Source organism: Alternaria arborescens, assembly GCF_004154835.1.
Source record: "Alternaria arborescens strain FERA 675 chromosome Unknown contig_51, whole genome shotgun sequence".
NCBI lineage: Eukaryota > Fungi > Ascomycota > Dothideomycetes > Pleosporales > Pleosporaceae > Alternaria > Alternaria arborescens.
In genome coordinates, this window is record NW_021167906.1 from 64,759 (window position 1) to 89,649 (window position 24,891).

Consider the following 24,891-nt stretch of genomic DNA (forward strand, 5'->3'; position numbering starts at 1 on the left):
GCGCTGAGATGCTTCTAAATCTCCACCTTGCTGTAGCCCTCGGCACCCTCAGCAATAGGTTGAGCAACATCAGCATCCACGCTATCGCGCTTGACACCCATACTATCCTCGCCCTTGCCAACGCCGAACATCTTCATAGCTTCAGTCAGGGCTTGAACAGCTTCTTCATTGCTCATGCTACCAGGCAGACCCTGGCCGCCCATGGAGCTGCTGATACGCTTGGTAGCATCTTCCAATGCGCGGACTCTCCTCTGGAAGTTGAGACGGTCCATGAAGAGTTGCTGGCGACGGCGTTGCAGGTCACGACGCTCGGCGGAAAGTAGTTTCTCAAAGTCGTTGAAGTGTGCGAGTTTGAGCTGGAGCTTTTGGAGTTGAAGGTTGACTGCACCTGAGACGAGGCGAGTGATGTGGCGTTCTTCGTGCGATGCTAGTGCTGAGGAACGGGCGGCAGAAAGAGCGAAGGGGAGGGTCGCCAGGGGGTTGGCGTTTGACGAGTCTGATTCCCTGGTGGCTACAGCGGTCGAATCGGCGGAAGGGTCTACATCCATGGCATCGCCACCTTCTGGCTTCATGTCTGAAGCAGTTGCTGCGGGTGTAGACTGCTCGCCTTCCTTCTCCTTGCCCTTCTCCGATGGTGCAGTTGGGGCTTTATTAATCTTCTCTTGCAGGATGCGCTTCATTTCGCCAACGCTACGCTCTGACGCTACAGCCGCCTCTGTGACGTTTGCAGGTGCAAGACCAGCCAAGAAACTGACAACGCTGAGAATTGGGTTGTCGGCATGGTGGATGGGTACACGGCCTTCGCTGAGGTAATCCAAATCGCGCAGGAACTTGGTTGAAGGGGCTGCAGACTGTGACTCTGGTAGATCCGCCTCAATGTACTTGTCCTCAATTTCGAGCTGCAGAAACTTCATCACGCACTGCTCGCGGGTTTTCGTCTGGACGTGGTCGGCAACACGGTTCCAGTCATCATCGAATTCCTCTAGGCCCTCAAGTAGCAGAAGAGTCTCCTCTTCCGTCCACTTCTCTTCTGTCTCGGCCGCTGCCGAGTTGTCCGGGTTGGAGATCTTTGTGAAGTCTGCCGAAGACGTACCAGATGGGAAGTTGCCTTCAACGAAACACCTGGGGCAGAGATCGCGCTTCAGACCACCTGCGGCCTTCATTTGTCCAGGTTGCTCAGAAGGTTTCGTCTCGTGGAAGTGTACACGGGTACATTCGACACCACAGCTGAAGCAGTTGATGACCTTCATTGGCTCTTTGGCAGCAGCTTCAAGGTCCTTGACGTCGACGGGGCCATTCGCAGCACCTTCACCGTTAGCGGTCTTTGGCTCTGCGGAAGCCTCTTTGCCATTGGCCTCGTAGATGTTTCGTCCAGCCAGAGACTTGGTCTCGCTTTTGGCGGTGGGCTGCGCACTCGCGGCGCGGTCGGTGGCTGTGAGCTGCTTTCCGTCTGTAACTTTGGAGCCTGGACCAGGTTGGAAAGGTTGCAGTCCGCGAGGTGTGTCAACGGTGACACGGAAATGGCCGGTGAAAGGTGGGCCAATGTTTGATGGGCGTTCTTGAGGGTCGACCTAGAGAGAATGTTAACCGTGGCTTCAGAGTGATGCTAGAGCGGCAAGGTTTACTTGGTAGTTGATCAATCCCCACTGCTCGAGGAAAGCATGTACGCGCATGATAGCACAAACGTCACCTGCCAGATTCCTTCGGCACGCAGTTACTGTGAGGTATTCGGACGGGTTTAGGCGGTATGTGTTGATCATAAAATCACGATAATCGCGGTATACGGCAGGCGTCTTGCTGCGGTTGCGGCCGTTGAAGAACTCGGGTAAGGCTTTGCGCTCACGGTAGTCAATGTAGCGCATGTCGAACCAGGTTGCGTAGCTGGGAATGATGGTCGCATATGTCTGGGTGACGAAGTGTGAGCGTGCCGCCGACTGTAGGTCGGCCTTTGCTTGTGCTTCTGGATCCGCAGGTTCAGCGCCCTCGCCATTCTCCTTTTTAGCATCTTCAACACCACCCATCTCCTCGTCGTCCTGGCCATCGGCGTCTTCGGCTTCCGGTCGTGGGCCATCAGGTGCGTCTAAGGGGTTGTCTGATACTTGTGCTGGCGTAGCAGTTGCGGGTTCGTTGGAAGACTCCTTGGCGGGTGCGTCTTCGAGCATGTTGGTATCTATGGAAGTTAGTGGGCTGATATCTCCGGAATCCGGGGTGTCGGGTGTTCGCATCGAGTCTTCCAATGCAGGGACATCGGGAATGGCAGCGAGATAATCGCCGTTGAGCCAGCCGTCCATGTTGTTGACGCGACTGGGGATTGGCATCGTGGTGCTTGGAATGGGGATTTGACTTACCTTGATCGAGCGCATTGACGTCTGTAGCACCCTCTCCAGTAAGACTTGGGTCCCGCGCAGTTGCGCCTGCTGTCGCGTCGTCGGCCATGGCTTAGGCAGTGCTATGCAACAGTTGCGATGCGACGGGAGCTGGAAGGCGCTATGCGGCACTGCAAAGGGGAAATCGCGGGACGCCGGTGATGAGAAAGAGTGCGCGACCGCAACGTGTCGTGATCAACGTGTCGCAGCGTGGTCGTTGTTGAATGAAGGCGGGGATGGGCGGCTGCGATGGGTGGGTGGATGTCGCGTCTGAAGTTCGCGATGCTCTCGAACGCCTAAGCAAAAAGAGCACTAAGGAGCAAGCAGCCTTTTCACGTGACCAGTCTGCAGCTCCGCATGCAAGGGCTAGTGCCGGATAACTAACCTGGTCAAACCGAGGTCATAGTTCTCCGCGCCGTTTGGGCTACTTTCACCACTCTTGGACGAGGCGTTCTACCTCACCTTTTTTCCAACTCTGCGTCTTGTTCGATTCTAGTGGCGTTGCACTATTCTCGCCCACCATGTTCGCCGCCGCACGTCAGTCCGCCCTCCGCACAGCGCGAACACAGCTTCGGCAGTCGCAGCCCACCGTCGTACCCCAATACTCGGCCTTCGCACGGTTCGCGTCAACATTCGCCATTCTCGAGCAAAAGGAGGGAAAGATTGTATCACAGTCATTGGCCGCCATCACGGCAGGAACAAAACTCGGAGGCTCAATAACAGCCTTCGTCGCTGGAAGTGGGGTCAAGTCGGCCGCAGATGAGGCAGCCAAGTCAAAGGGTGTAGAGAAGGTCATCTACGTTGAGAATGGAGCATATGACAGGGTCGGTTGTCCAAAGCGGCATTGGGTGTCCTAGGGCTGACAGCATCTTGCAGTGTCTTCCTGAGAACTATGCGCCACTCCTGGTTGAAAACATCAAGAAGGGTGGATACACACACGTCGTTGCCGGTCACTCAGCATTTGGAAAGAACATAATGCCACGTGTCTCGGCGCTGTTGGATACACAGCAAATATCAGACATTACCGGCATTGAAGGTGAAGACAGTGAGTGAGCATCCTGTATAGTTTACCAAGAGGTGCTGATCAGATCATAGCATTTGTCCGCCCGATCTACGCTGGTAACGCCATCATGACAGTTCAATCGTCGGATAGCACCAAGGTTATCACCGTCCGAGGCACCGCATTCCCCGTGCCCGAGACCGAAGGCGGAAACGCAACAGTGGAGGAGGGCATTGACCCCAAGGCCGAATGCTCGACAGAGTGGATATCCGAAGACCTCCAGAAGTCCGACCGTCCAGACCTTGGCTCGGCAGAGAAAGTTGTCTCGGGAGGTCGTGGTCTGAAGTCCAAGGAGGAGTTCGACAAGCTCATGCCACCACTAGCAGATGCGCTCGGTGCGGCTATCGGTGCATCAAGAGCAGCGGTCGACAGTGGCTTTGCAGACAACAGTTTACAAGTAGGCCAGACTGGAAAGAACGTTGCGCCACAATTATACCTGTGTGCTGGTATCTCTGGTGCTATTCAGCATCTGGCAGGCATGAAGGACAGCAAGGTTATTGCAGCTATCAACAAGGATGCCGAGGCACCCATCTTCCAGGTCGCAGACGTCGGTCTCGTTGGAGATCTTTTCGAAAAGGTCCCAGAGTTGACCGAGAAGCTCAAGTCGCAGTAAGCACTGGGCGTGCCATACATACATGTTTGTACATAGTTTGAAAAGAAATCAATAAGATGAACAACATGGGCTGTTCGGGCGTTCAGGCGCGAGTATCATGCTGACAGGTTTCCATACCTCATCGTGATTTTTGAAATGAAGTAGACGAGCACGTCCTGCGCTTTCTAGACAGTCCTTGATAGCATGTGAGTTCTTAATTTTGGATCTTTAAGTATCCCTAGTCAATGACTGCTTGGCGTGCGTCAACGGCTGATCGGCACTAGCACCCACGCACCCACGATCGGTCTCCACCACGCCGCGATAGCCGAGTAGTCAATCGCGTGGCCTTGCTGGAGACTTGGGTCAGATGCGTGGCCATGACTTCGCTGCGTAAGGCAGTCGTTATTCGTTCGTTTTTCACATCTTCCTCCGTATCTACCCGCCAGCCGTGGACGCTTCTTGAATAGGTACTTGCATCGCCTAGCGCCACTTTCTAAGCATCTAGTCATCGGCGTACATTCTTACCGGACATATTGACCGGCTTTTCACAAATCTCGAATCCTTGTGCTATTAATAAAGCCAGGTTCATTTTGGGTTCTGGACGGTTTCTGCCATATTTGGAGACACTAAAGACATTTAACATAGTAGATTGACGATGTCCGATGTTGCATCGCACCGATGATGGCGCATGAACAAGAAGAACCGGAGCAAGCAAACGATTTGAGGCAGCACACGTCTCGATCAGAAAAGGAGAAAAGAAAAGAGCATAAGTCTTTGAAAAACAGCAAACGGAAAAGATGGTGGAACGTGTGGAAGAAATGGGAAGGGCAGGACAGTGACTGGTGGTTTGCCAGCACCGGAATCCCTTTGCTTGCTGCAACTCTCGGTCCACTGGCAAATGTAAGCTCGATAGCTGCCCTCGTCACCCCCTGGAGGCAGCAAAACATCATCGATGGCGTCCGAGTCTCGGACTTCGAAGGTGTACCTTTTGGCGACCCGAGATGGTGCTACTGGATTAACGTAGCTTCACTCATCTGCGGGTTTCTTGGAAACCTCTTCCTTCTCCTCAACTTCACACAGAGGATCCGCTACATTATTGCTTTACCTGTTACAGTCGTTCTATGGTATCTTTCATCCGCGTTTCTGATAGCAATAACGATATGCATGAACACTTACCAACCACCCATTCGACCGGAACAAGGGTATACGCAAGGATTTTGGTATGCGATTGCGGCTGCAGCATTTTACACCATCTGTTCCATGATTCTCATGGTCAACATGCTTGGTTTCTTTCTTGGTCACTATCCAGAGAACTTCGCATTGAGCGACAGTCAGAGGACACTCATATTACAGACTATGGCCTTCTTCATCTGGCTAGGTGGCGGCGCAGCAATCTTTGCGAAGCTTGAGCAAGATGCTGGCGAAGACAGTTGGAGGTTCGCCGACGCTCTTTACTTTTGTGACGCAACTATTCTAACTGTTGGATTCGGCGACCTGGTACCCACGACCGACGTCACTAGGGGTATTGTATTTCCGTACTCTGTGGGCGGTACAATAACGCTAGCTCTCATCGTCTCATCGCTTTACACAGCGGTGCGCGAGCTTGGGGACGAGAAAATTGTCCAGAAGCATGTTGATCGCATGCGCGAGCGTGTCGCAGAACGTACAGTTACCAATTCGTTTGATCTTCGACATCGTGAGCGCGAAGCTCACCACCTGATCCGGAAACGTAAACTTGGCTTTCCACGGATATCAGCACCCACTGAGCCACGGCCTCTCAGGACGCTTGTAGGCGAACCAGTTCAGCATACATCAACTATTCCCCGTGTTGCTCATGCTTTTGGTATAGCCTCCTCTAAACCGAAGATTATGCTGTTGAAAGAAGAGAAGGATCGTTTTGAGGCTATGCGCAAAATCCAGGCCGATTCACAGAAGTTCAAGCGTTGGATGGCATTATTCTGGTCCGTCACTACATTTTCAATTCTCTGGTGTGTTGGCGCGGTCGTCTTCTGGGTGACCGAAGAGGAAACGCTGAACTTGACGTACTTCCAGTCACTCTATTTCTGCTATGTCAGTCTGTTGACTATTGGTTATGGAGACTTGGCACCGAGATCCAATTCTGGGCGCTGCTTCTTCGTCATCTGGAGCTTGATAGCTGTGCCGACCATGACCATTTTGGTTTCGGATCTAGGGGATACGGTTGTTGCCAATTTTAAGAGGTGGAGCGACGAGCTCGCTGACTTTACGGTACTACCTAAAGCAGGTATCTGGCGTTCTTTCCTGAACAAGCATCCCTGGCTACTGCGATGGCTGCAGCAGTGGACAGAGTACCGAGCGAGAAAGAAGAGGCTGATCAGGGGCTTCAGCATCGCAGATCCAAGATCAGAGGACAGTTCTGCAACCTCCTCTGACCTCCAGAACCGAGAAGACATTCTGAATGACCCCGAACATCGCGAAGAAGCTACCGACTTGGAATTGACTCGCCACCCTACTGTTCTTGCTCTCGGCAATGAAGCCGAGACTGACATCACAAACCCCCCCACCCGGGCCTCTCTTACTCGTCGTCTCGCCCTTTCCATCCACAAAGTCTCTCTCGATCTGAAAACCGATAAAAAACGCTATACGTATGAGGAGTGGGTTGAGTTCACGCAACTTATTCGCTTGACCAGTCCAGAGCGCCTGGACCGTGATCTTGGAAGCGGTGCAACGACGTTTGATGAAGAAAACGAAGAAGGCCTAGTCAACTGGGATTGGATTGGAGATGATAGTCCCATGGTATCTGGGATCAGTGAAAGTGAGTGGCTCATGAAACGATTGATCGAGAGTTTGGTAAGGTTAGAGAGGAGGAAGGAGGTTGCGAGGGGAAACTCCAACATAGAAGCTATAAGGGAGATGGAAACGGAGTATTGTGGTAGAGATGGACTGGACGAGCTGCAAAGCTAGCAAGAAGGTATACTACATTCATTGATAATCTAAGACTCGATTGTGCTCTGAGGTGGCATCGACATTCATGGAGGAGCAAAATAACCGTGTCGCGTCCCTCTGGCCCTGCGCGCCTGCGTCGCCAATCTATAGCGAACGCTAACGCTATTTCGATGTTTCCTAGAATCTCTTCATGAATGCGATTGCTACCATTTGAACGAGCTGGTCATTGCAGGTGCGACAGCCAAGGTGTTGCCTGGAATGTATACATGTAAGACCACTTTGTCAGTATGTCATTTCTGCAGGCGCGCTTAAATACATATCTTGGCCATGGCTATTGCCAGAACCGGTGTAGGTTGGTGTCGGCTATTGTAGGTAGTGAACACAACCTTTCCATGTATCGTCGGACTTGCGGGCACCGACTTCCGTCAAGGGCAATGTGAAGAGCAAGTAACATCCGACTTTCCAGGTAAGTTTCACCCATCACTCGTATGCCTGATCCATTCCGGCTTAACTTGCGAGGAGCGTTCTTTTTTAGCCGAGTTTTCTTATTCGCATTGACTAGGGCTCTGGACGTTGAAACACGACAGACGCGCGTTGCCCCTTTCAGCTCGCAGGTATTCGCTCGATTGGGAAGAACTGTGGTGAAGCGAGATGTATGCCAGTTAGCGCCGCCAGTCGTTCGTTGCGCCAAGTCCGTACGAACTCAGCCCCCAAAGGCGCCCATGCGAAGGATGGTTCGAGATTATCCTGCTTGCGGATCCTTACCTCGCACCTTCACTCCGTCTTTTTGCGATGTACGTGCCGAATCGGAGCATGTAGGTCCACTTCTGCCGTTGTAGACCAGGATACGCTCTATACGGCAGCCGCATCATCAGGCATCTACTTTTGTTCACTCGTTTACATAACCACCTCTGCTACCCTTGTATACTCTTCTCTTCTGCTCATGTTCTTTACAACTTTGTTTTCACCCTTTTGAGCGGAGTCATGGATTCTAATATCGCAGACAGTCGATTGCCACCTCGACCAACGACCAATGCTGAAGCAGAAAATGCTGCGCTCGCTACTCAAATCCTTGAGACAGGGACCGAGGAAAAGCAGGGCGCCCCTGAGGCTGTAGAGAAAGATGGAGAGAGCTCCACGAAAGCAAAGAAAGTACCACAGGCAGGTCTGAAGAACTACTTCGTATGTACTCCGCCTTGGACGTGATTCATCGCTAACATGGCCAGCGAGTCTTCTCGTACGGATCCAAGTTGGACTTCTGGCTCATGTTTCTGTGCTGTGTCACATCAATAGCCTCGGGAGTCACGTTTCCACTGATGAATGTTGTCTTCGGTATGATCCGACGTCACTAGATGTGGGATACACTTAAGGGATACTGACTGCGATTAGGTCAACTGGTCGGTTCTTTTACCAACTACTTTATTCCTGGGACTACTATGACAGCTGGCGAATTTCAAGCGGAGATCAACAGACTTACACTGTTTCTCCTCTACCTCTTCATCGCGAAGTTCGTGTTGTCATACATAGCAATGGTACAGACATATGTCTCAGATAAACCATCAATACACTAACGCTGATACAGCTCACTATCCGAATCAGTGGTCTTCGAATCTCTGCTGCACTTCGCCTAGCTTACCTACGAGCCTTGTTTGCACAACCCGTCAGTGTGATAGACACTATAAGCCCCGGCAAAGTTTCCACGCGAATCACCACTTCCTCCAACACAGTTCAACTGGCCATATCGCAGCATTTCGCTATGCTTTTCCAATCTCTCGCATTCGTCATCGGAGCTTATGTGGTAGCTTTCGTTAAAGGCCCGCTGCTTACTGTAGTCGCCTCTGCTTCGTTGCCGTTCATCCTCATCATTTCGGGTGCCCTAGTACCACCTTTTATCCGGATACACAAGGTCACTGAGAAGCATCATGAAGATGCTTCGGCTATGGCTTTCGAGATGTTCTCGTCAGTTCGCATTGTTGCTGCCTTCGGAGCAGAGGCGAAACTGGCAAGGCAGCATGAAAGTTTGCTAGACAAAGCTGCTAAGAATGAGCGTAGAGCTGCGCCTTTGATGGGTCTCATGATGTCGCCTTTGATGGTTGGACAGTACGGCACTTTCGCTATCGCCTTTTGGTTTGGCATCAAGCAGTACTCAGAGGGCAAGAGTAGCGACATTGGGGTCATAGTTGTGGTCCTATTTTCTGTCATGATGGCGATCATGAATATCAGCCGGGTTGTCAGCCCCATCATCGCTATCGCGAAGGCATCATCTGCGGCTACCGAACTGTTCATCACAATCGATGCCCCCGTCCCTAATACTGCTGGAGTAAAGGAGCCTGACATATCGGCAAACTCAAACATTATTTTCGATAATGTTGCCTTTTCGTATCCAAGCCGACCAAATGTTCAGATCCTTGGGGGCCTTGATCTTGAGTTTGAGGCCGGTAAAGTCACCGCTATTGTCGGCCCGTCTGGAAGTGGTAAGTGATCTCTACCATTCGAGTCCGTCTGATCGTTACTGATTTTGTGCTCCCACTCTCAGGTAAGTCTACTATTGTAGGACTGGTACAGAGATGGTACGACCTGTCAGGCACGACAGCCACGGTTCCATCTGATGCAGACCAAGACCACTTGTCGCCCCCCAACGACGCACCTAAAGCTAAGGACGGTGGCTCTAAGAAGCCTAGCTGGTTTAAGAAACGAGCTGAACCGAAGACCGAAGACAAACAAGCATCCACAGAAGCAGTCGAACATGACAAGAGCAAAGACGATGAGCCTGAGCTGGGTCCAAACACTTGCACTGGTAACATCAGGACTGGGAATACCAATCTACTGGATGTCGACCTAAAATGGTGGCGCTCTCAGATTGGCCTGGTCCAGCAAGAGCCCTTCCTCTTCAACGATACTCTATACAACAACGTGGCATTCGGTCTGACAGGCACCCAATACGAAGACCTGCCAAAAGAAGACAAGATGAAAATGGTAGAAAACGCATGTCGCGAAGCCTATGCTGAAGAGTTTGTCGCCAAACTACCAGAAGGCTATGAGACATTGGTGGGAGAGAGCGGTATCAAGCTGTCTGGCGGTCAACGACAACGGGTTGCCATCGCGCGAAGTATCATCAAACAGCCGGCTATACTTATTTTAGACGAGGCGACTAGTGCTATAGATGTACGGACAGAACGTATCGTTCAACAAGCTCTCGATCGCGTATCGAAGAATCGAACAACTATCGTCATCGCGCATCGCCTCTCCACCATCAGAAGAGCGGACAAGATCGTCGTCTTACGTCGAGGCCAGCTTGTGGAGCAAGGCACCCACGAAGAGCTGTTGAAGATAGAAGCGGGTGTCTATTACGGCTTAGTTCATGCACAAGAAATCACAATGGAGGCTGAACAGGACGCTGATGTCGATGCACTCGAGAAGGTAAAAAGCACAGATACCACCATCATCGAGGAGCACAAACACAGCAATCAAATATCTGAAGCGGCAGCAGATCCGGAATACAAACAACAAGGTCTTCTCGGTAGCTTTGGACGTCTTCTCTACGAGCAACGCCACCATTGGATATTATACACCGTCGCTGTCCTCGGTATTTTGGCTAGCGGTGCTGTCTACCCACTGCAAGCCTACATCTTTGCAAGTGTTGTCAACGTCTTCACCCTTCCAGTGGATGAGCTCGTTAGTCAGGGTAACTTCTGGGCCGGCATGTTCGGTGTGCTAGCTGCAAGTACTTTTCTCTCCTACTTCTTCATGGGATCGGCTTGTCATCTCATCGCTGTCATGGTGACGAAGCAGTATCGACAAGAGTATCTTGATAACCTCATACGCAAACGCATTGCGTTTTTTGACGACCAAGGACATAGCCCCGGATCTCTGACAGCGAGGCTAAGTTCGGACTCGACACAGATCCAGCAGCTGATGGCGACCGAAATGTCCTTGGCGGGCATTGCCATTGTCAACGTTGTTGGCTGCGTTATCATCTCTTTCGTATACGGTTGGAAGCTCTCACTGGTTGGTCTTTTTGCCGCACTGCCATTAATTCTGGCTGCTGGGTATCTTCGCGTGCGTCTAGAGCTTGAATTCGATAAGACTAATGCAAAGGTCTTTGAGAATAGCAGTCAATTCGCGGCTGAAGCTGTCGGTGCATTCCGCACCGTATCTAGTCTGATCATGGAAGACATGATCGGTCACCGCTATGAGACGTTGCTCAAGGGCCACGTTGCGTCGGCCTTCTCGAGTGCAAAGTATGGTACCCTGATTTTCGCGGCGAGTGACAGTATTGAGCTTGCTTGTATGGCTCTTACCTTCTGGTATGGCGGTACCCTCTTGGCCTCCCGCGAGTACGACACCGTCGATTTCTTCGTCATCTACCAAGCTATTGTTCAAGGTGCCATCGCAGCAGGTCAATTCTTTTCCTTCGCCCCAAACATGGCGCAAGCGACCGGTGCTGCTAACCGTATCATCAGTATGCGTCCACAGAAGAACGCTTCGCCGCCATCGTACCCACCACTGAGTAAACCAGAAGAAGGGGTGGGAATCGAGTTTCGAAACGTGTACTTCACCTACAAAAGTCGAGAGGTGCCTGTATTGTCAAACCTCAGCCTGCAAGTCCAGCCTGGCCAGTTCATCGCACTGGTAGGTGCATCCGGTTGCGGCAAATCAACCACCATCTCCCTCCTTGAGCGCTTCTACGACGCATCGTCCGGTCAGATTCTCTACAATGGACAAGACATCACTTCCCTTGACCCCTCAGAGTACCGCAAACAGATCAGTCTCGTCAGTCAAGAACCCACACTCTACGAAGGCACAATCCGAGAAAATGTCGCCTTGTCTGTTGATACCGCCACGGATGAAGATATTGAGCAAGCGTGTCGCGACGCTCAAATCCACGACTTCATCACGTCCTTGCCGGATGGATACGCACAGCGTCTCGGACCAAGAGGCATGTCTCTATCTGGTGGTCAAAAACAACGTCTTAGTCTTGCTCGAGCTTTGCTACGGAAACCAAAACTAATTTTGCTAGACGAAGCAACGTCGTCTCTGGACTCTGAATCTGAGAAACTGGTTCAAGAGGCGATTGAACGCGCCGCTGGCGATGGTGGACGAACTGTGATTGCTGTCGCTCATCGACTTGCTACTATCCAGAAGGCGGATATTATCTTCGTGTTAGGTAGTGGAAAGGTGTTGGAGAGGGGCGATCATCAGGGACTGTTGAGGAAGAAGGGAGTCTATTGGCAGATGGTGAGTTTCCGACTGACCTACTTACACGAGTTGAGAAACGCTAACTATTGAACAGTGCCAGGCTCAAGCGCTAGACCGATGATACCGAGCGGTGTTGATTGCGGCACGCAGTAAACGCATTCGTTACCTTCTCTTGATGACATTCCCTTTCTTTCGATAAGCCATATAGTTGCAGCCAGCTCCACTCTACCTTTATAATACCATAATGTCATCATAACAATATGCTTGTGCAGTGATCTTGAACCAGTCATATGTGCAGTCTTCATTTTCATATTTACAACCTCCGAGCAATGATATGAGGTGATCTGTTGATAGTCTAGCCCTAGATCACATCGCAGATCTACTGCCGGCCCATGGGCCCTGGTGGATATGGTGGCTGTCCCTGAGGCCCAAGGTCCTCTTCCCCACTGTCGCCCGTCCTAGCTGTAGGCTTTGTTTCGGTTGTAGGGGCCTTAGGTTCACCCATGCCATCAGGCTTTGGTGGGGACTTTGTGCCCGGTCCGCCGCGCTTCTGCCAGTCGAGCCAGGATCCGCGGTACTCGCCGATGTTTATATATCTGCCGTATGAATCAGTAAGCGTACTCTGTTTGTTTGTTTTTCAATTCAAAAAAATTACTGTCTTTCACAGTTGGATTTCGGTGTGCATTCCGGTATGAGACGTGGACTTACCCAGCCTGCCTTGCAATCCCTGCAGCTGCCGAGCTCCTCACTCCGGCTTTGCAAAAGAAGACAACCTCCTTCCCTTTCGGTGGTTTTTGAAAACCAAACCTATCCTGGAATTCTTCTTCATCTAGTAGCAGCGCATCGGGCTGTGATGTGACGGGGATGTTTATAGAGGTTGGGATAGTATCTTTCTCGAATTCATGGGGTTCGCGGACATCGATAAGAAGGCGTGAGTCTGATGGGGCTTCGAGGATGTGTAGGACCTTTGTGAATTAGCAAGAGGTTTGGAGGGGATTCAGGCCCCATAATAAGTAGACGTACGTCGTCGAACTGGTAAAGTTTGTTCTGCTTCAAGTCATTTGGCGCTTGTGAGTGCCACCTCTTCTGCGCCTGGATAGCCTGTAGTCTCCCTGCGCTTTCTACGACTACGGATCTGCTCTTCAAAGCATTTGCGGTTGGCGAATTAGGCGCAATGCTAAAAGCGCGTGCAGTGGTGAAGCTCAACCGCGTAGTCCGTTGGCCGATGACGGAGGCATTAGAGCGGGCGCCGAACAGCTGGGCGGCGCGTTTGGAGGCCATTGTTTTCGCGAAGAATGCAGCGATGTTTTTGACGGTTTAATTGGAACGGAGTTGGCGATGTCTATGTTAGAACTACTGAAGATGTTGTTCGGGTTATGACGTCCAATGTTCAAGTTGCAAGCGGAATTATTGCCGACGTCACTCTTCGCGAACGTTAGATCGTAATCACGCTAAGATTTCAGTTCGGCAAGCACTACGCATAAATCGGCTGCAGCACCCGAGCGCATGGTACGAGGGTGTCCATTTCTAACAAGTTGCACCCATGATGAAAGCAACTTTGAATTTGGATCCTGTGTAATCTCTTGTTATGACTCAATCGTAAAGTATGGCGTGCATCTTTAAGGTGGCTTTTCAGGCAAAGTTTCTATTCACAAAAAAGGTGCTTCGTATATGATTGATTCATTTCACGTGTAGAAAAACGTATATAGGGGAAAATACGCCATCCAATGCAGTATCCAACAACGCCGATGCAAGGTACAACGAATCATGGGGTATTCTAATGGAAGACAAAATATACAAGAAATGGTACATAGACCCATAGATGGTGAGGCAGCTTACTCTTCCTCGTTGCGCTGGACATCTAAACCGCGGAGTCGCTGCGACAGGAGACCTGCATTGGGCGGACCAGAGGGGCTACCAAGTGGCGAGAATGCATTCCCGCCATAGCCAACATCGCCTTTGCTCAGTTTCTCAAAGGTACCGTCGCTCTGATTGTTCAAACTACTTACGCCAGCTCTCGGTGATGTTATAGGCGTCCTGAATGGGCTCTTCGGATCAACATCCATGCGGTCACGGGAAACAGGCCGCGAATCGATCGCAGCAAGGCGACCAAGGCTAAAAGGTATGGGTTGCAATTCTGGTACAGGCGAGCTGAAGCCACTCGATGCTGAGGAATTGGTGGTGCCACCGGTGAACTTGACAGCTGGGGGAGGAAGTGGTGTGTGTTGCTTCAGGCCATCCAGCTGTCCGTATGCTTGCTGAGACTGCGAGAGTGGCCATCCAGCGCTGCGCCGACGGAAAGCCCGGTCCGTGGTAAGCTGGGCTCCGGTTGACTGTGCCTTTTGCAATGACGGTGCTTCTCGCGTCGGTTTGTACGTGCTATATCTGGGCTCCGGTTGCTGGATCTCGTTTCGGAGTTTTTCTTTACCGTCCGGTACTCGATTCGCAAAAACGACTCGTATGCTTTTGTACAGATAGTAGCGACCTTTTGAAGGACAACATATGTGTAGGTGGATTAGGTAACGCAGAATCGGACGGTCGTTTGGGTCATCTGAATTGCTGAGAGCAGCTTCTGGACGGTCGGTGCCCAGATTCTTTCGTGATGATGCGGGCATATCGATAATAGGCCCTGCAGAGTAGCTACGTTGTCTAATGAAAGTTTTCTGGCCAGGTTCCATATCCGACAAATCATACGGAACTAGGAAAAGCTTGACTGCTGTCTTGTTTGGATTCTTTAACACGATCTGGAGCTGACCTTGTGGCGGAATACGATAAGAGCCCCCGGGAGGCGCCTTGGGTGACGTCGATCGTCGCTTCTTCTTCTCTTTCCGACGAAGGTCCCCTCTTGCACCCTGACCATTCTCCTCTTCTCCAAGGTTTATCCTGAAATCGAGATCGTCTTGATCAGGGGCAGGTACAACATGTCGTCGCTTACGTCTACCACTCTCACTGCTTTCATCTGGCGGTGGCAATGAATTTTCTAGATCAATATGCCCAACATAGGGACTCGGCTCATTATCCGAAATCCTACCGTTGCCTGTATTATAGCTGTAGAAGACTGCTGGAAAGGGTACCGTGACATGAGGTGGACATTTGAGGCTTGATTTGCATTGCCCTCTGCCAAGTACTCCAATTTTAGCGACGAAGTCGAGAGGCCGTGATGGTGTAGTAGACATGCGCCCCCGTAGTATCGACTCCTCGTAAGACCCAACCATGGGAGCGTGCTGCAATGGAGATGCCTCCGACGAGAAGGAGGGGCGCCGTGCATGGAGGAACGGCGTTTGCGAATGAGAATGAGGCTCAGACTGATTGAACGTCATCGATCGTCGAGGTTGATGCGCCTGGTATGGTATCGAACTACTATGTCGTAGATGCCGAGCAGCTGGAGTGCCGGTCGCAGAACGGGCCATCTGGGTGGGCTTGTAATCATCAAAGGATGCAGGAGAGTATGTATGTCGGCGATGGTCTCTGTCAGGACTTCGAGATCCCTGCCGCGAGCTTGGGGTTGAGGAGAAGTCCAAGTCTGTGTTATTTGCCTGCTGGACAAGCGGACTTGTGGGTGGTAGGAAGGCGAACGAACTGAACGGTGACTGCGATGACTGCGATATCGCCCGTGCTCGTGCAGCTGTACGATTGTCATCGGTGCGCGATCCCGGATACGAGACGTCTTTGTGTTGTGGGGCAAAGGCTGAGGTTGGGAATGAGCGATTCCAAGGGACAACTGGCGAAGTTGCTAGGAAGCCTGAAGACGAATGGTCATTCTCAGATGTTGCTCCTGCTCTCTTCTCTCTGAAGTCTCCGGAGTGTAACGCGGATCGCGGGCGTTCGATATCCAGGCCCACGGCTGCAGGATCTCGAAGGTGTTCCGGGGTAGAGATTCGTGAGGTTTGCGGCTCGGTGGATGAGACTAGAGGTGTGTCCGGACGGTCTTGCGATGTCGGTCGGGTGGAGGCATCGCATTCAGTCATGACTTCGCCCTATATTACATTATCAGTATTCCCTACATCGACTAACAAACTCCTTGCAGATGCTCCCTAGGTCTCCGGGTACTCACACCCTGCCGCTGCAGCCACGATGGGCTATTGGTCCTCTTGATCCTCTCGATCCACTCCTTCCGTCCGAACATAAATGGCTTGCGCGTTTGACTAGGGGACTCAGGGTCCCTATCCAGGGACATGTCGGTTTTTGATGGTTCTGATTGCATGTCGGATTCCAGACTTCTCTCTACAGCGAATCCCGAAGTGTCTGCTCTCTGAAAGCCCGTGACCGATGCCTGAGGCAAGAATGACGATGTCGGCGGACTATCATGGGGATCATGAAATATGGGCATGGTTGTAACAAATGGTTGCAATGAACAGCATGAGTATAGAGATCTAATGAAACTCAGAGAATAGTGGCGTGTTCGCGACCGTGAAAGTCGTGGAGCACAAAAGGCAGGTCGTGACGAAGGCGGAGACAGTGAGGTCAAGCGGTTGGAGTTGCTGGCCCGGCGAATGAAATGAGTAAGAGTTTCCAGTTTAAATCGGGTGCGTTGGCTCCAGTGGCCGCTTCATTGTACAGTCATACTGCCCAGTTTTAGGACGAAACACCGTGGAGCGCCCCAATTCGAGGTGCGGAGAGGAGGAACGCAGGGACCGGGACGGATGACGCGCTGGGAGCTTTGTTACAAGACGGAAGTTTCCTAATCGCTGCTGATAAAGTCGCTCGTGCCACCGAACCGGTATTGGCCGACGCGACGTGTCACACGACGAAAAAGAATATCTCTCCCGGATGCTCCTGCACGTCCCCGCGGGAGGCGTGAATATTGGGTGCATAGATGCGACGGCGCACAAAGCTGAGGCATGAGTCCATCGCCCGTCGCGGTGGTCGAAGGACTCGTGACCGGCTCTACATCGCGCCCCACTCTGCCAAGGCTGGATCAAATCGGCTCGCGTTCTCCGCGAGTATCTTAGTACCGCGACTCTGAACTTTTCCGACAACCCACAGCCTCCAATATGGGTGTGAAACGACCGCATGAAGGAGACGCAAAGTCTTCTGTCAAGAAACAAAAAAGTCGATTTGCTATCGGACCTGCCAACCTACCCGATGGTACCCATAGACGGAAAAGTATGTCTGCTCGACTAGATTTTACAGAGGTTTCTGCGACAGCGGAAACTTGGATGAGGGTATCGTGGTGTTATGATCCAATAGGCAACTACGCGATTACCCACATCTGCTCGCGCCATATCATACAGTTCATTTACTGACTCTGCGTGTAGTCGAAAAGATTAAGAAAGGCCTCATCAACAAGGCAAAGCTGAAGAAGCAGTACGCAAAGCTCAAGGCTCGCGAAGAAAACGAAGCGACGACGCCGCGCAAGTCCGTCTACGATCGCGAATCTGCCCACGACAATGAAGACGAGAACGAGAGTGAGAAAGAGGCGTCTACCGAGCCTGTACCAGAACCCACTTTGGAGCCGCATCCTGATCGCGTCGCAATGCTAGAAGAGAAGTCACCCGAGCCAGAACCCAGGCAGAACTTCGAGAGACGGCAGCGGCGACCACGCCCACAGCCCTTTCTGAAAGAGACCGAAGTAGCACAAAAAAAGAGGGAGGAGATTGAGGCGCGGCAAAGAGCGAGGGAGGAAGCGGACAAGGAGCGTGCGAAGAAAGTCGCTGAGCGCGAGCGCTTCAGAAAAACTATGGCCAAAGCGAGGGGGCCGAATGGACAGAGGAAATTGGGGCGAGAGAGTACAGTTCTGCTTGCTAAAGCGCAGAGGCTTATGGGCAAGACCTGAAGCATCAGCATGACATAACGGGGATGCTGTCATCTTCACTTCACGGCGACGGGTATACCTGCGTCAGCTGAAGCCATTGCTGTAGCAACGCCATTTTCAACTACGCGTGTCGACCAGCACTAGAGACATCATTGCGACTTGCAACAACGGTATCGATCTGTCTTCTCTGGACCTGCTGCTGCCCTTTTGGCAGATACAAAGTCCGGTCGGTCAATGCCATCGAACGCATGCCGGGCGGTTACGACAATGGCTAGGTTTTTGTCATGCGCGCTCATCTGGGGAAGCAGCGCACCACCCGGCGACTAATAGACGGTACTCTCTCACAAACCGGAAGGCCCACAATCAGATTAGGTCAGGTGTACGACTCAATGGATATACCTCTACGGAACATCTGAGCGAATCAACTCGTTTGTCCATTCAGTTATGTTCCTCGGAACACTCGAGATTACCGTGCATCAATGTTGTGTGATGTTGCATATCCAGCCTTACATCCAGCCCTGAGACAACCGGCGGTGGGCCAGGGTGCAACCCAGCTCGGTATGGTGGCAGAATCTCAACGACAATATTGAATCAGACTCCGCCAGGCAGCTATGTAAATCCATATTGTTGCTTTGACATATAGCGGAGAGGCGCAGGATGATCGGCGGCGGCCACCTGGGCAGAAATGACCGATTGCACTTGCCGAATGGGACGAATTACAAGCACTAAAACCTGATGATATTCGCACTCTCGCTCACTTCCTGTCGTACATCCCACAACTCCCCACGTGAACTTGCGACACGAACAGTAATCTCGCTACCGGAAGACATTCAGTTTATCTGGCTTTTGGTCCTCAAATTCGCGACCGATGCACTCGCCGTCTGTCGTGCTAGCAAGAGTACGCCGGCAGTAGTAATTAGCACCTGCAGCAGGATGAACTGATCCCAACAATGCGGTACCATACAAGCCGTTGTCTATATCAGAGCTTACTGTATATTTGCAAGACCAGGGCGTAAACTGTCACTAAACGTGAGCGATATTGCCACTCCTCCTCGTTGACTGTGATTGTGATGGGTGTACCAACAAAAGCGTATCACGCACATCGCAAACTTCACTTCGCTAGTTCCTTGTAGCTATCGATTGGTCTGGTTCATTTCGGAGATCCCTTCGGCGGTCTCGTTGAGATGATCAGCGTGGCCGATATTGGTCTACAGCTCAGCCACTATGTAACCTCTCTAAAATCAACTCGAAACCGGACATGGATGGACTTTCTCATCGAGCGACTACATCGTTCCTGTTTTGCTTGAAGTAAGATATACACATCGACCATTGTTTCTTCCTTTCGAATCGCTTCCAGCGTACTTTCTGCCATTAGTAAGTGGGGTGCGATCCACAGAGGGTAGAAGAAAATACATCGGCAATGAACGACTGTTACGTCAGGCATGCCATGTGTGTAACTTGCTGTTCCTGGCAATTACATGGCATATCCTGTGGAGCAATAAGCTTATTCCAACCGGTTGCTAAGTTCTAGTGTTCCTGGGGGGTTAGCGGTGTATGGTCCATGCAGCCTTACCTACAGGGTCTTAGCCATGCGGGAATCCTTTGGGGGCTGTACACACCACCTGGTCAACGGCCCGTCAGACGATGCATTAGCCCTAAGCGCACGCGTCATGGCTGTGAAGCCCCGTTGATATGCATGGAACATGTTCGTTACTTGGTTGTTTCGAAAACGCTGTAGGTCAGCGCGCCCGCTAACCAAACCGAGCATCGACCTCGAACAATACAGCTTGGCATACTGTCCCTTGCCGTCTAACCTCCGCTATACCCAAGTACCTGGCTTGCCAAGACGACGGATAACTATTATGCTAGCTTTCCGCTTAAGCTTGTAGTCGGCTCTTCACGATGTCTACATATCTGATAGTCTTGCACTCTTTACTCGTCTTCTACCACTATTACTTGACCAATACAAGACAACCTTGGAAGTTTCTTGGAATTCTTGACACCTTTAGATATCTTCCCTCTTTTCCACTGCACTCTTTTTCCGTTGTCAGAACGTTTCCCTGCTGGTTATACAAGCATACTCTAGAAGACAAGGTTCCAATATATCCTGGCTCTAATGGACCATTCGAGTCGCCAACCTCGAAAATGGTCTTTGGCGGAAGACCAGAAACTTCGGGAAGAAGTGGAAGCACAACGTAAGCTGTACTTGTTATCCTCCAACTTTCTTCAATTGAGCTAACTGGATATCATCAGTTGTAGAAGGAGAAGTCAAGGATTGGTAGGTCAAATATCACGCCAGTTGATTCCGCAACTAATGAGATGCCTAGGTGCAGAATTGCCGATAGCCTCCCCGGACGAACGAACAAGGACTGTAGAAAACGATGGCACAATTCGGTAGCAGGAGGCCTGAAGAAAGGACAATGGTCAAAGAGTGAAGATCAGTTGCTTTCAAGAGGTGTACAGCAGTACGGCCAAAAGTATGATTAAATGAATCAAACTTTGGGAGAAAGTACAGAAGCTGACTGTTGTATTCTTAGATGGACGGTAGTTGCAAACTGCGTCGGAACACGCAGTGCAGATCGTAAGTTTGATGGATGATAGCTGTGTTCGTCGCTGATCGATAATTAGAGTGCGCGAAGCGGTGGCAGCAGTCACTTGATCCTGATCTAGACCGAAGTGAATGGCGCGACTCAGATGTCAGTGAACATCATTGTAGCATATTTCACACTTCAGTGAGCTAACAGACGCTTCTCAGGACGCAGCACTTATCGATGCAGTTCAGAGACTCGGACGACACTGGAAAGATATTCAACGCGAACATTTCCCCGGCAGATCGAAGAATGATATCAAGAATCGGTATGTTACTTACTCCTGCCTTTGGGACTTGTTTTTGATGATCTCAAGATACACTGTCCTCGTGCGGAGATATCAGAATCAGGGTATCACCCTGCCCAATGCTCCAAGCTCTCCATCCGATTGTGGTACACCGGCAGGCTTGTCAAGCTATCCTGATGACGACGACTATCTCTCCCACAGTTCACACGTGTACAATACATTATTGCCAACACCCTCTCATGGATCAGATCGCCATTCCTGGTCAAGTTTCGACAATGATGCATACTCAACATGGTCATCTCCGCAGACATACGCCACACCTACCGCGATAGCCGACCATAACGCACAACATCAATCAGTCGCCCCGTCTCAATATCTGTATACTCAGCCACCACTGGGCTCAAACGTGCCTTCCACATGGGATCAAACATCGCCCTACACACATCACCCGGCACCATCGTTGCACACCGGTGCACCAACAAATCCACCACTCTATGGCTACAGTCCATATCAGGTCGCCCAGCAACCAATATTGCCCCACAACATTGCTTACACAGCCTCCACGGACCGAGCAGCATATGCCACGATGCCGAATCGCTCGCCACCTACTGCATCAAGTCAGCAGGTTTACGACCCGAGCGCATCGGCAATGTACCGTGACCCTAGACATTCACAACATCCCTACTATCGCTCTTGAGGCTGTGCAACATGTATATTGTGTGTAGGGCTTGGCAGTCAATTACTTGATAGGCTAGATTTGACAAGTGTTGATAGGTTGAGTCTGGACGGTTTCGTCATAATAGGCAATAGAGATAATTATCCGTCCGAAATTCTTTGAGAAATGGTCTGTTTCACGGAAGCTAACTCGTGTTTCAACAAGTCCCTTGCAAACCTTAGTGCTAATTCTGCACGTTCTCGAGAAGCAATAGGCCCAGCCACGTGACTTTCTCGGGATTAGGGCTCCCTGATTGGTCGCCTGAGCACAACACAGCCTCAACCCCGAGTAGAGGTTGGACGCCTCGCGCACCCACCACATTAAGTGAACTTCGCTACTTACCCATCCCAGACAAGTGCGCATCTACGGAAAAAAGAAGAAAAGACAGGATCGGTAGTCGAGTCACGTCGGCGTCTCCACTATCACGAATCAAGGATGCGCGGCCACGTTATTTTTCTCTGCCTCGAAGACAGCCTGAGCCGTTGCAGCAGCGCGTCAATACACCACATACATGCTAGCTAGTGCCATGCGTGGTTAAGGTAGGGAGGGTTACCTGATCTGCCACCTTGTCCGCTGCACGATGCACGATCTCGCTGCCTGGAGCGCTATTTTACCTGCCTCATCCGATGCATGACGCATGGGACGTTCTACATTGCATACGCGAAGTACCTGCAGTTTGGTCTCTTGCAGACTAGATCATGCCATTCTGCTCGCTTGGGCCGTTGTTTGTTGACCCTTTGTCACGATACACCGAGAGCCCAATGATGGCTTACCGCGATACCCTAGGTACCGTTAGTATGGAATTTGACCGCCTACGTGGAACGGCGTCCCGTTCCTGTCGATCTACGTCGTCGATGCTGCACGCCATACCTCATTCTTCGCATTCTCGAACCGGACATCGGGCCCAGCTTGAGTTGGTATGCTGCTGCCTTGGGGTAGGCCTCGTATCCTGGAGAAAGTCTTATGGAAGAGCGTACGCGTTCCTGCATGAAAAGAGCATATATTTGGGTGTATGCACGCTTCAAGAGTAGGGTATGATGTCAAACGTATGATGTCAAATGCCTGTTGCCGTGTGGTGGGACTGAAGGTTCGGAGTCGCCGTTCGGAGTTTTCACCGGGTTTTGCGTCGAAAACAAGTAGCTGTGTTAATAGTGGGATTTGATTTGCATGCATGATTAAACCGAGGTTGATTTTTCTGAGGTCATAAACGCGTAAGGGAGTTGAACTCTCCACTAAGGAGTATGTATCTGATTCTGCACTTAGGCCGCTTCCTAGGACAAAACCAGTGATAGGCGAGGTGCCACTCCGCATATCGCTCACCATGCTACGAGTTTCAGAATCGTTTTCACAACTTGGTGCAGTTGTTGGTGGTCATCACAGCTATTGCGAATACACCATCATGCCCGCTGCAAAGTGGAACTATTTCGAACAATGAGAATCTGGACTTTGACATGTAGAAGGGGCTTTTAGTCTCACAGGTGTACCCAAAGATCCAATTTTGTCCTGGAGATATGTCGGTATCTTGTCAATTCATGAATTCTGCATCACGACTTCGACGTCACACGACAAGTCTCTACGGGCTAGCCGAGAGCTAGATTGCTATCAATAGATGAGCTCGGTGACATGCGCCTCGGAGTCCCCAGAAACATTCCCCTAGTAACTCCGTCGCGCTGTTATGTTACATTATAATACATAATACAATACAGTAGGATCGATACATCACAAACGTCGAGTTTCAGCCTCGTAGTTTGCCTTACCAAGGGTCAGCAAGGATTCTTGAGACGCGTGTTCACACCAGTTGCAAATTAAGCTTTTCGCTTAGTTGTGAGACGGTCCGCTTTAGGAGACCCGATTATGGCGGATTTCCGGTGGTAGAATGGACTAGGGTGATAGGGGTCGGGCTAGACCATCTAATCGCATAGCTTTAGCTTCAACTTGTCGCCGTAAAATGTCTGCTCATTTCCAGAATTCATCTCTATTACCAGCCTCAAATCCCGTGTCCTATTAAGATCTTCTAGTATGCCGACTACTATGCTCACGGGCACTCCTCGACACTAAGTTAGGTGGATCTGACGAAGTATAAATATGGATCTCTTTGCAAACACGTATCTCTTCCTCATCATGTCTCTCACTAAACCAACCATTCATTTTGTATTCTAGCTTGGTCACTATTCTGCTTCGTTGTGTGATTATCCGTTAGTAAAATTTCAGTCTTCTTCCCTCACGAATACCTTTATTTTCTCCCCAACTTGACTGTCTTTATGGTACTTATATAGATACACGTTTTAAGCTCCGCTCAACATGTGCGAAAACCCTTGTTTTTATGTACTCTAAGTCCTGTACATATCCATACAGGACCGTAACGCTATGCTTGAGGAAAAGTTCTCTAGCATAGACTGTGTTTCTGCTACCTTCACCTGTATCCCTCAAGCGGATTGGAAGTTTGGAATTCTTCATTTCTGTCTTTTTCTTGATCATCAAAATAATATAGTTAAACTTGGGGTCATCTTTGCTAACGTTAAGATGTCTATATACTGCTTGTGAAAATATCATATTGGATAGTGGAGCAAGCGAGTCACAAATTGCGTAGTAAGCAAGGGGAGACTGACTGTGAACTAGGAAATCGCTACAGGCTATTTCTGTATGCCCTACCTCGAATACGCAGTACAATATCATAATGGGAATGGTTTGAACAAAACTAAACAGTACCCAGAGGGTGACAAGACACTTTTCAGACCGCCGCCAGTGACGGTCGAACGCTTGATAGGGTAGCAAGAGATGGTGTAAGCTGCTCCACCTACTTCTCCTCCAAAGATGAAGAACCCCGGACCAGTATCTTTACCTAAATAGGCTGTCTAGGTCACCATCGCTAGCATCATGATTGCCTGCTGGCGTACAGCGGCAATGTTGCTGGGGCGTGGAATCGTAACCTAGAGGGGCTTTTCCAATGCATGCAATGCAGGAAATCCTGTGATATAATACGGCTGCTGGCAATGGAGGTCGCAATCTTTCTGCACGTAATGACTGAATTAAGTACAGAGTGATGTTGCGATTACGTCACGTGTCAGGTTTAGCACTCCACGCGAGTGATTAGCACAGGTCGGCGCGACTCTTCCATCGAACCGAGGATACCGACCAGTTTCCGCCCAAAGCGCACCACTAGCATGTATCATCCCAAATCCATGCCATGCAGGTCTAGAAAGCCTCTCACTCCGCCTCGTACATGCTAGCAATGGGCGCATTAGGTATCCAACGTTTCACATGTCATTTGCCTAACGAACCCCTGAGTACATCGAGAAGCACTGAATTCACCGAACAAGTGTGCAACACAAACTCACATGCATTTAGGATGTTTTCGACCCAGGGAGGCTTGTTTAGCTTCCCATGGCGATCTCGTATAAGTTCCCCAAACTCATGCATGGTGAGTCTATATGCGGTTCTATC

The 24,891-nt window shown here is 50.7% G+C and overlaps 8 protein-coding genes across 8 annotated transcripts; 5 read left to right on the forward strand and 3 right to left on the reverse strand.

The window, feature by feature from the left end:
• Window positions 1-14: 14 nt before the first annotated feature.
• Window positions 15-2,436, reverse strand: AA0111_g11501 (hypothetical protein; the record flags this gene model as incomplete). The annotated part of the gene is made up of 3 exons (XM_028645375.1): window positions 15-1,571; window positions 1,626-2,170; window positions 2,349-2,436. 3 exons carry the CDS (start codon window positions 2,434-2,436, stop codon window positions 15-17), a joined length of 2,190 nt encoding a protein of 729 aa, XP_028500905.1.
• Window positions 2,437-2,887: 451 nt separating this feature from the next.
• Window positions 2,888-4,039, forward strand: AA0111_g11502 (putative electron transfer flavoprotein subunit alpha; the record flags this gene model as incomplete). Its single annotated transcript, XM_028645376.1, has 3 exons — window positions 2,888-3,190; window positions 3,243-3,411; window positions 3,462-4,039. 3 exons carry the CDS (start codon window positions 2,888-2,890, stop codon window positions 4,037-4,039), a joined length of 1,050 nt encoding a protein of 349 aa, XP_028500902.1.
• Window positions 4,040-4,699: 660 nt separating this feature from the next.
• Window positions 4,700-6,961, forward strand: AA0111_g11503 (hypothetical protein; the record flags this gene model as incomplete). Its single annotated transcript, XM_028645377.1, has 1 exon — window positions 4,700-6,961. One exon carries the CDS (start codon window positions 4,700-4,702, stop codon window positions 6,959-6,961), a length of 2,262 nt encoding a protein of 753 aa, XP_028500906.1.
• Window positions 6,962-7,927: 966 nt separating this feature from the next.
• Window positions 7,928-12,263, forward strand: AA0111_g11504 (Multidrug resistance protein 2; the record flags this gene model as incomplete). The annotated part of the gene is made up of 6 exons (XM_028645378.1): window positions 7,928-8,125; window positions 8,170-8,275; window positions 8,333-8,475; window positions 8,526-9,417; window positions 9,480-12,181; window positions 12,237-12,263. 6 exons carry the CDS (start codon window positions 7,928-7,930, stop codon window positions 12,261-12,263), a joined length of 4,068 nt encoding a protein of 1,355 aa, XP_028500901.1.
• Window positions 12,264-12,521: 258 nt separating this feature from the next.
• AA0111_g11505 (hypothetical protein) lies at window positions 12,522-13,423 on the reverse strand (the record flags this gene model as incomplete). The annotated part of the gene is made up of 3 exons (XM_028645379.1): window positions 12,522-12,738; window positions 12,851-13,107; window positions 13,166-13,423. 3 exons carry the CDS (start codon window positions 13,421-13,423, stop codon window positions 12,522-12,524), a joined length of 732 nt encoding a protein of 243 aa, XP_028500914.1.
• Window positions 13,424-13,977: 554 nt separating this feature from the next.
• On the reverse strand, window positions 13,978-16,346 carry AA0111_g11506 (hypothetical protein; the record flags this gene model as incomplete). Its single annotated transcript, XM_028645380.1, has 2 exons — window positions 13,978-16,119; window positions 16,197-16,346. The coding sequence occupies 2 exons, from the start codon at window positions 16,344-16,346 to the stop codon at window positions 13,978-13,980; spliced, it is 2,292 nt and encodes a 763-aa protein (XP_028500913.1).
• A 790-nt stretch (window positions 16,347-17,136) lies between these two features.
• On the forward strand, window positions 17,137-17,918 carry AA0111_g11507 (hypothetical protein; the record flags this gene model as incomplete). Its single annotated transcript, XM_028645381.1, has 2 exons — window positions 17,137-17,248; window positions 17,401-17,918. 2 exons carry the CDS (start codon window positions 17,137-17,139, stop codon window positions 17,916-17,918), a joined length of 630 nt encoding a protein of 209 aa, XP_028500903.1.
• Window positions 17,919-20,013: 2,095 nt separating this feature from the next.
• On the forward strand, window positions 20,014-21,429 carry AA0111_g11508 (hypothetical protein; the record flags this gene model as incomplete). The annotated part of the gene is made up of 7 exons (XM_028645382.1): window positions 20,014-20,092; window positions 20,151-20,175; window positions 20,225-20,374; window positions 20,435-20,478; window positions 20,526-20,593; window positions 20,653-20,753; window positions 20,802-21,429. 7 exons carry the CDS (start codon window positions 20,014-20,016, stop codon window positions 21,427-21,429), a joined length of 1,095 nt encoding a protein of 364 aa, XP_028500888.1.
• Between the last annotated feature and the right edge of the window lie 3,462 nt (window positions 21,430-24,891).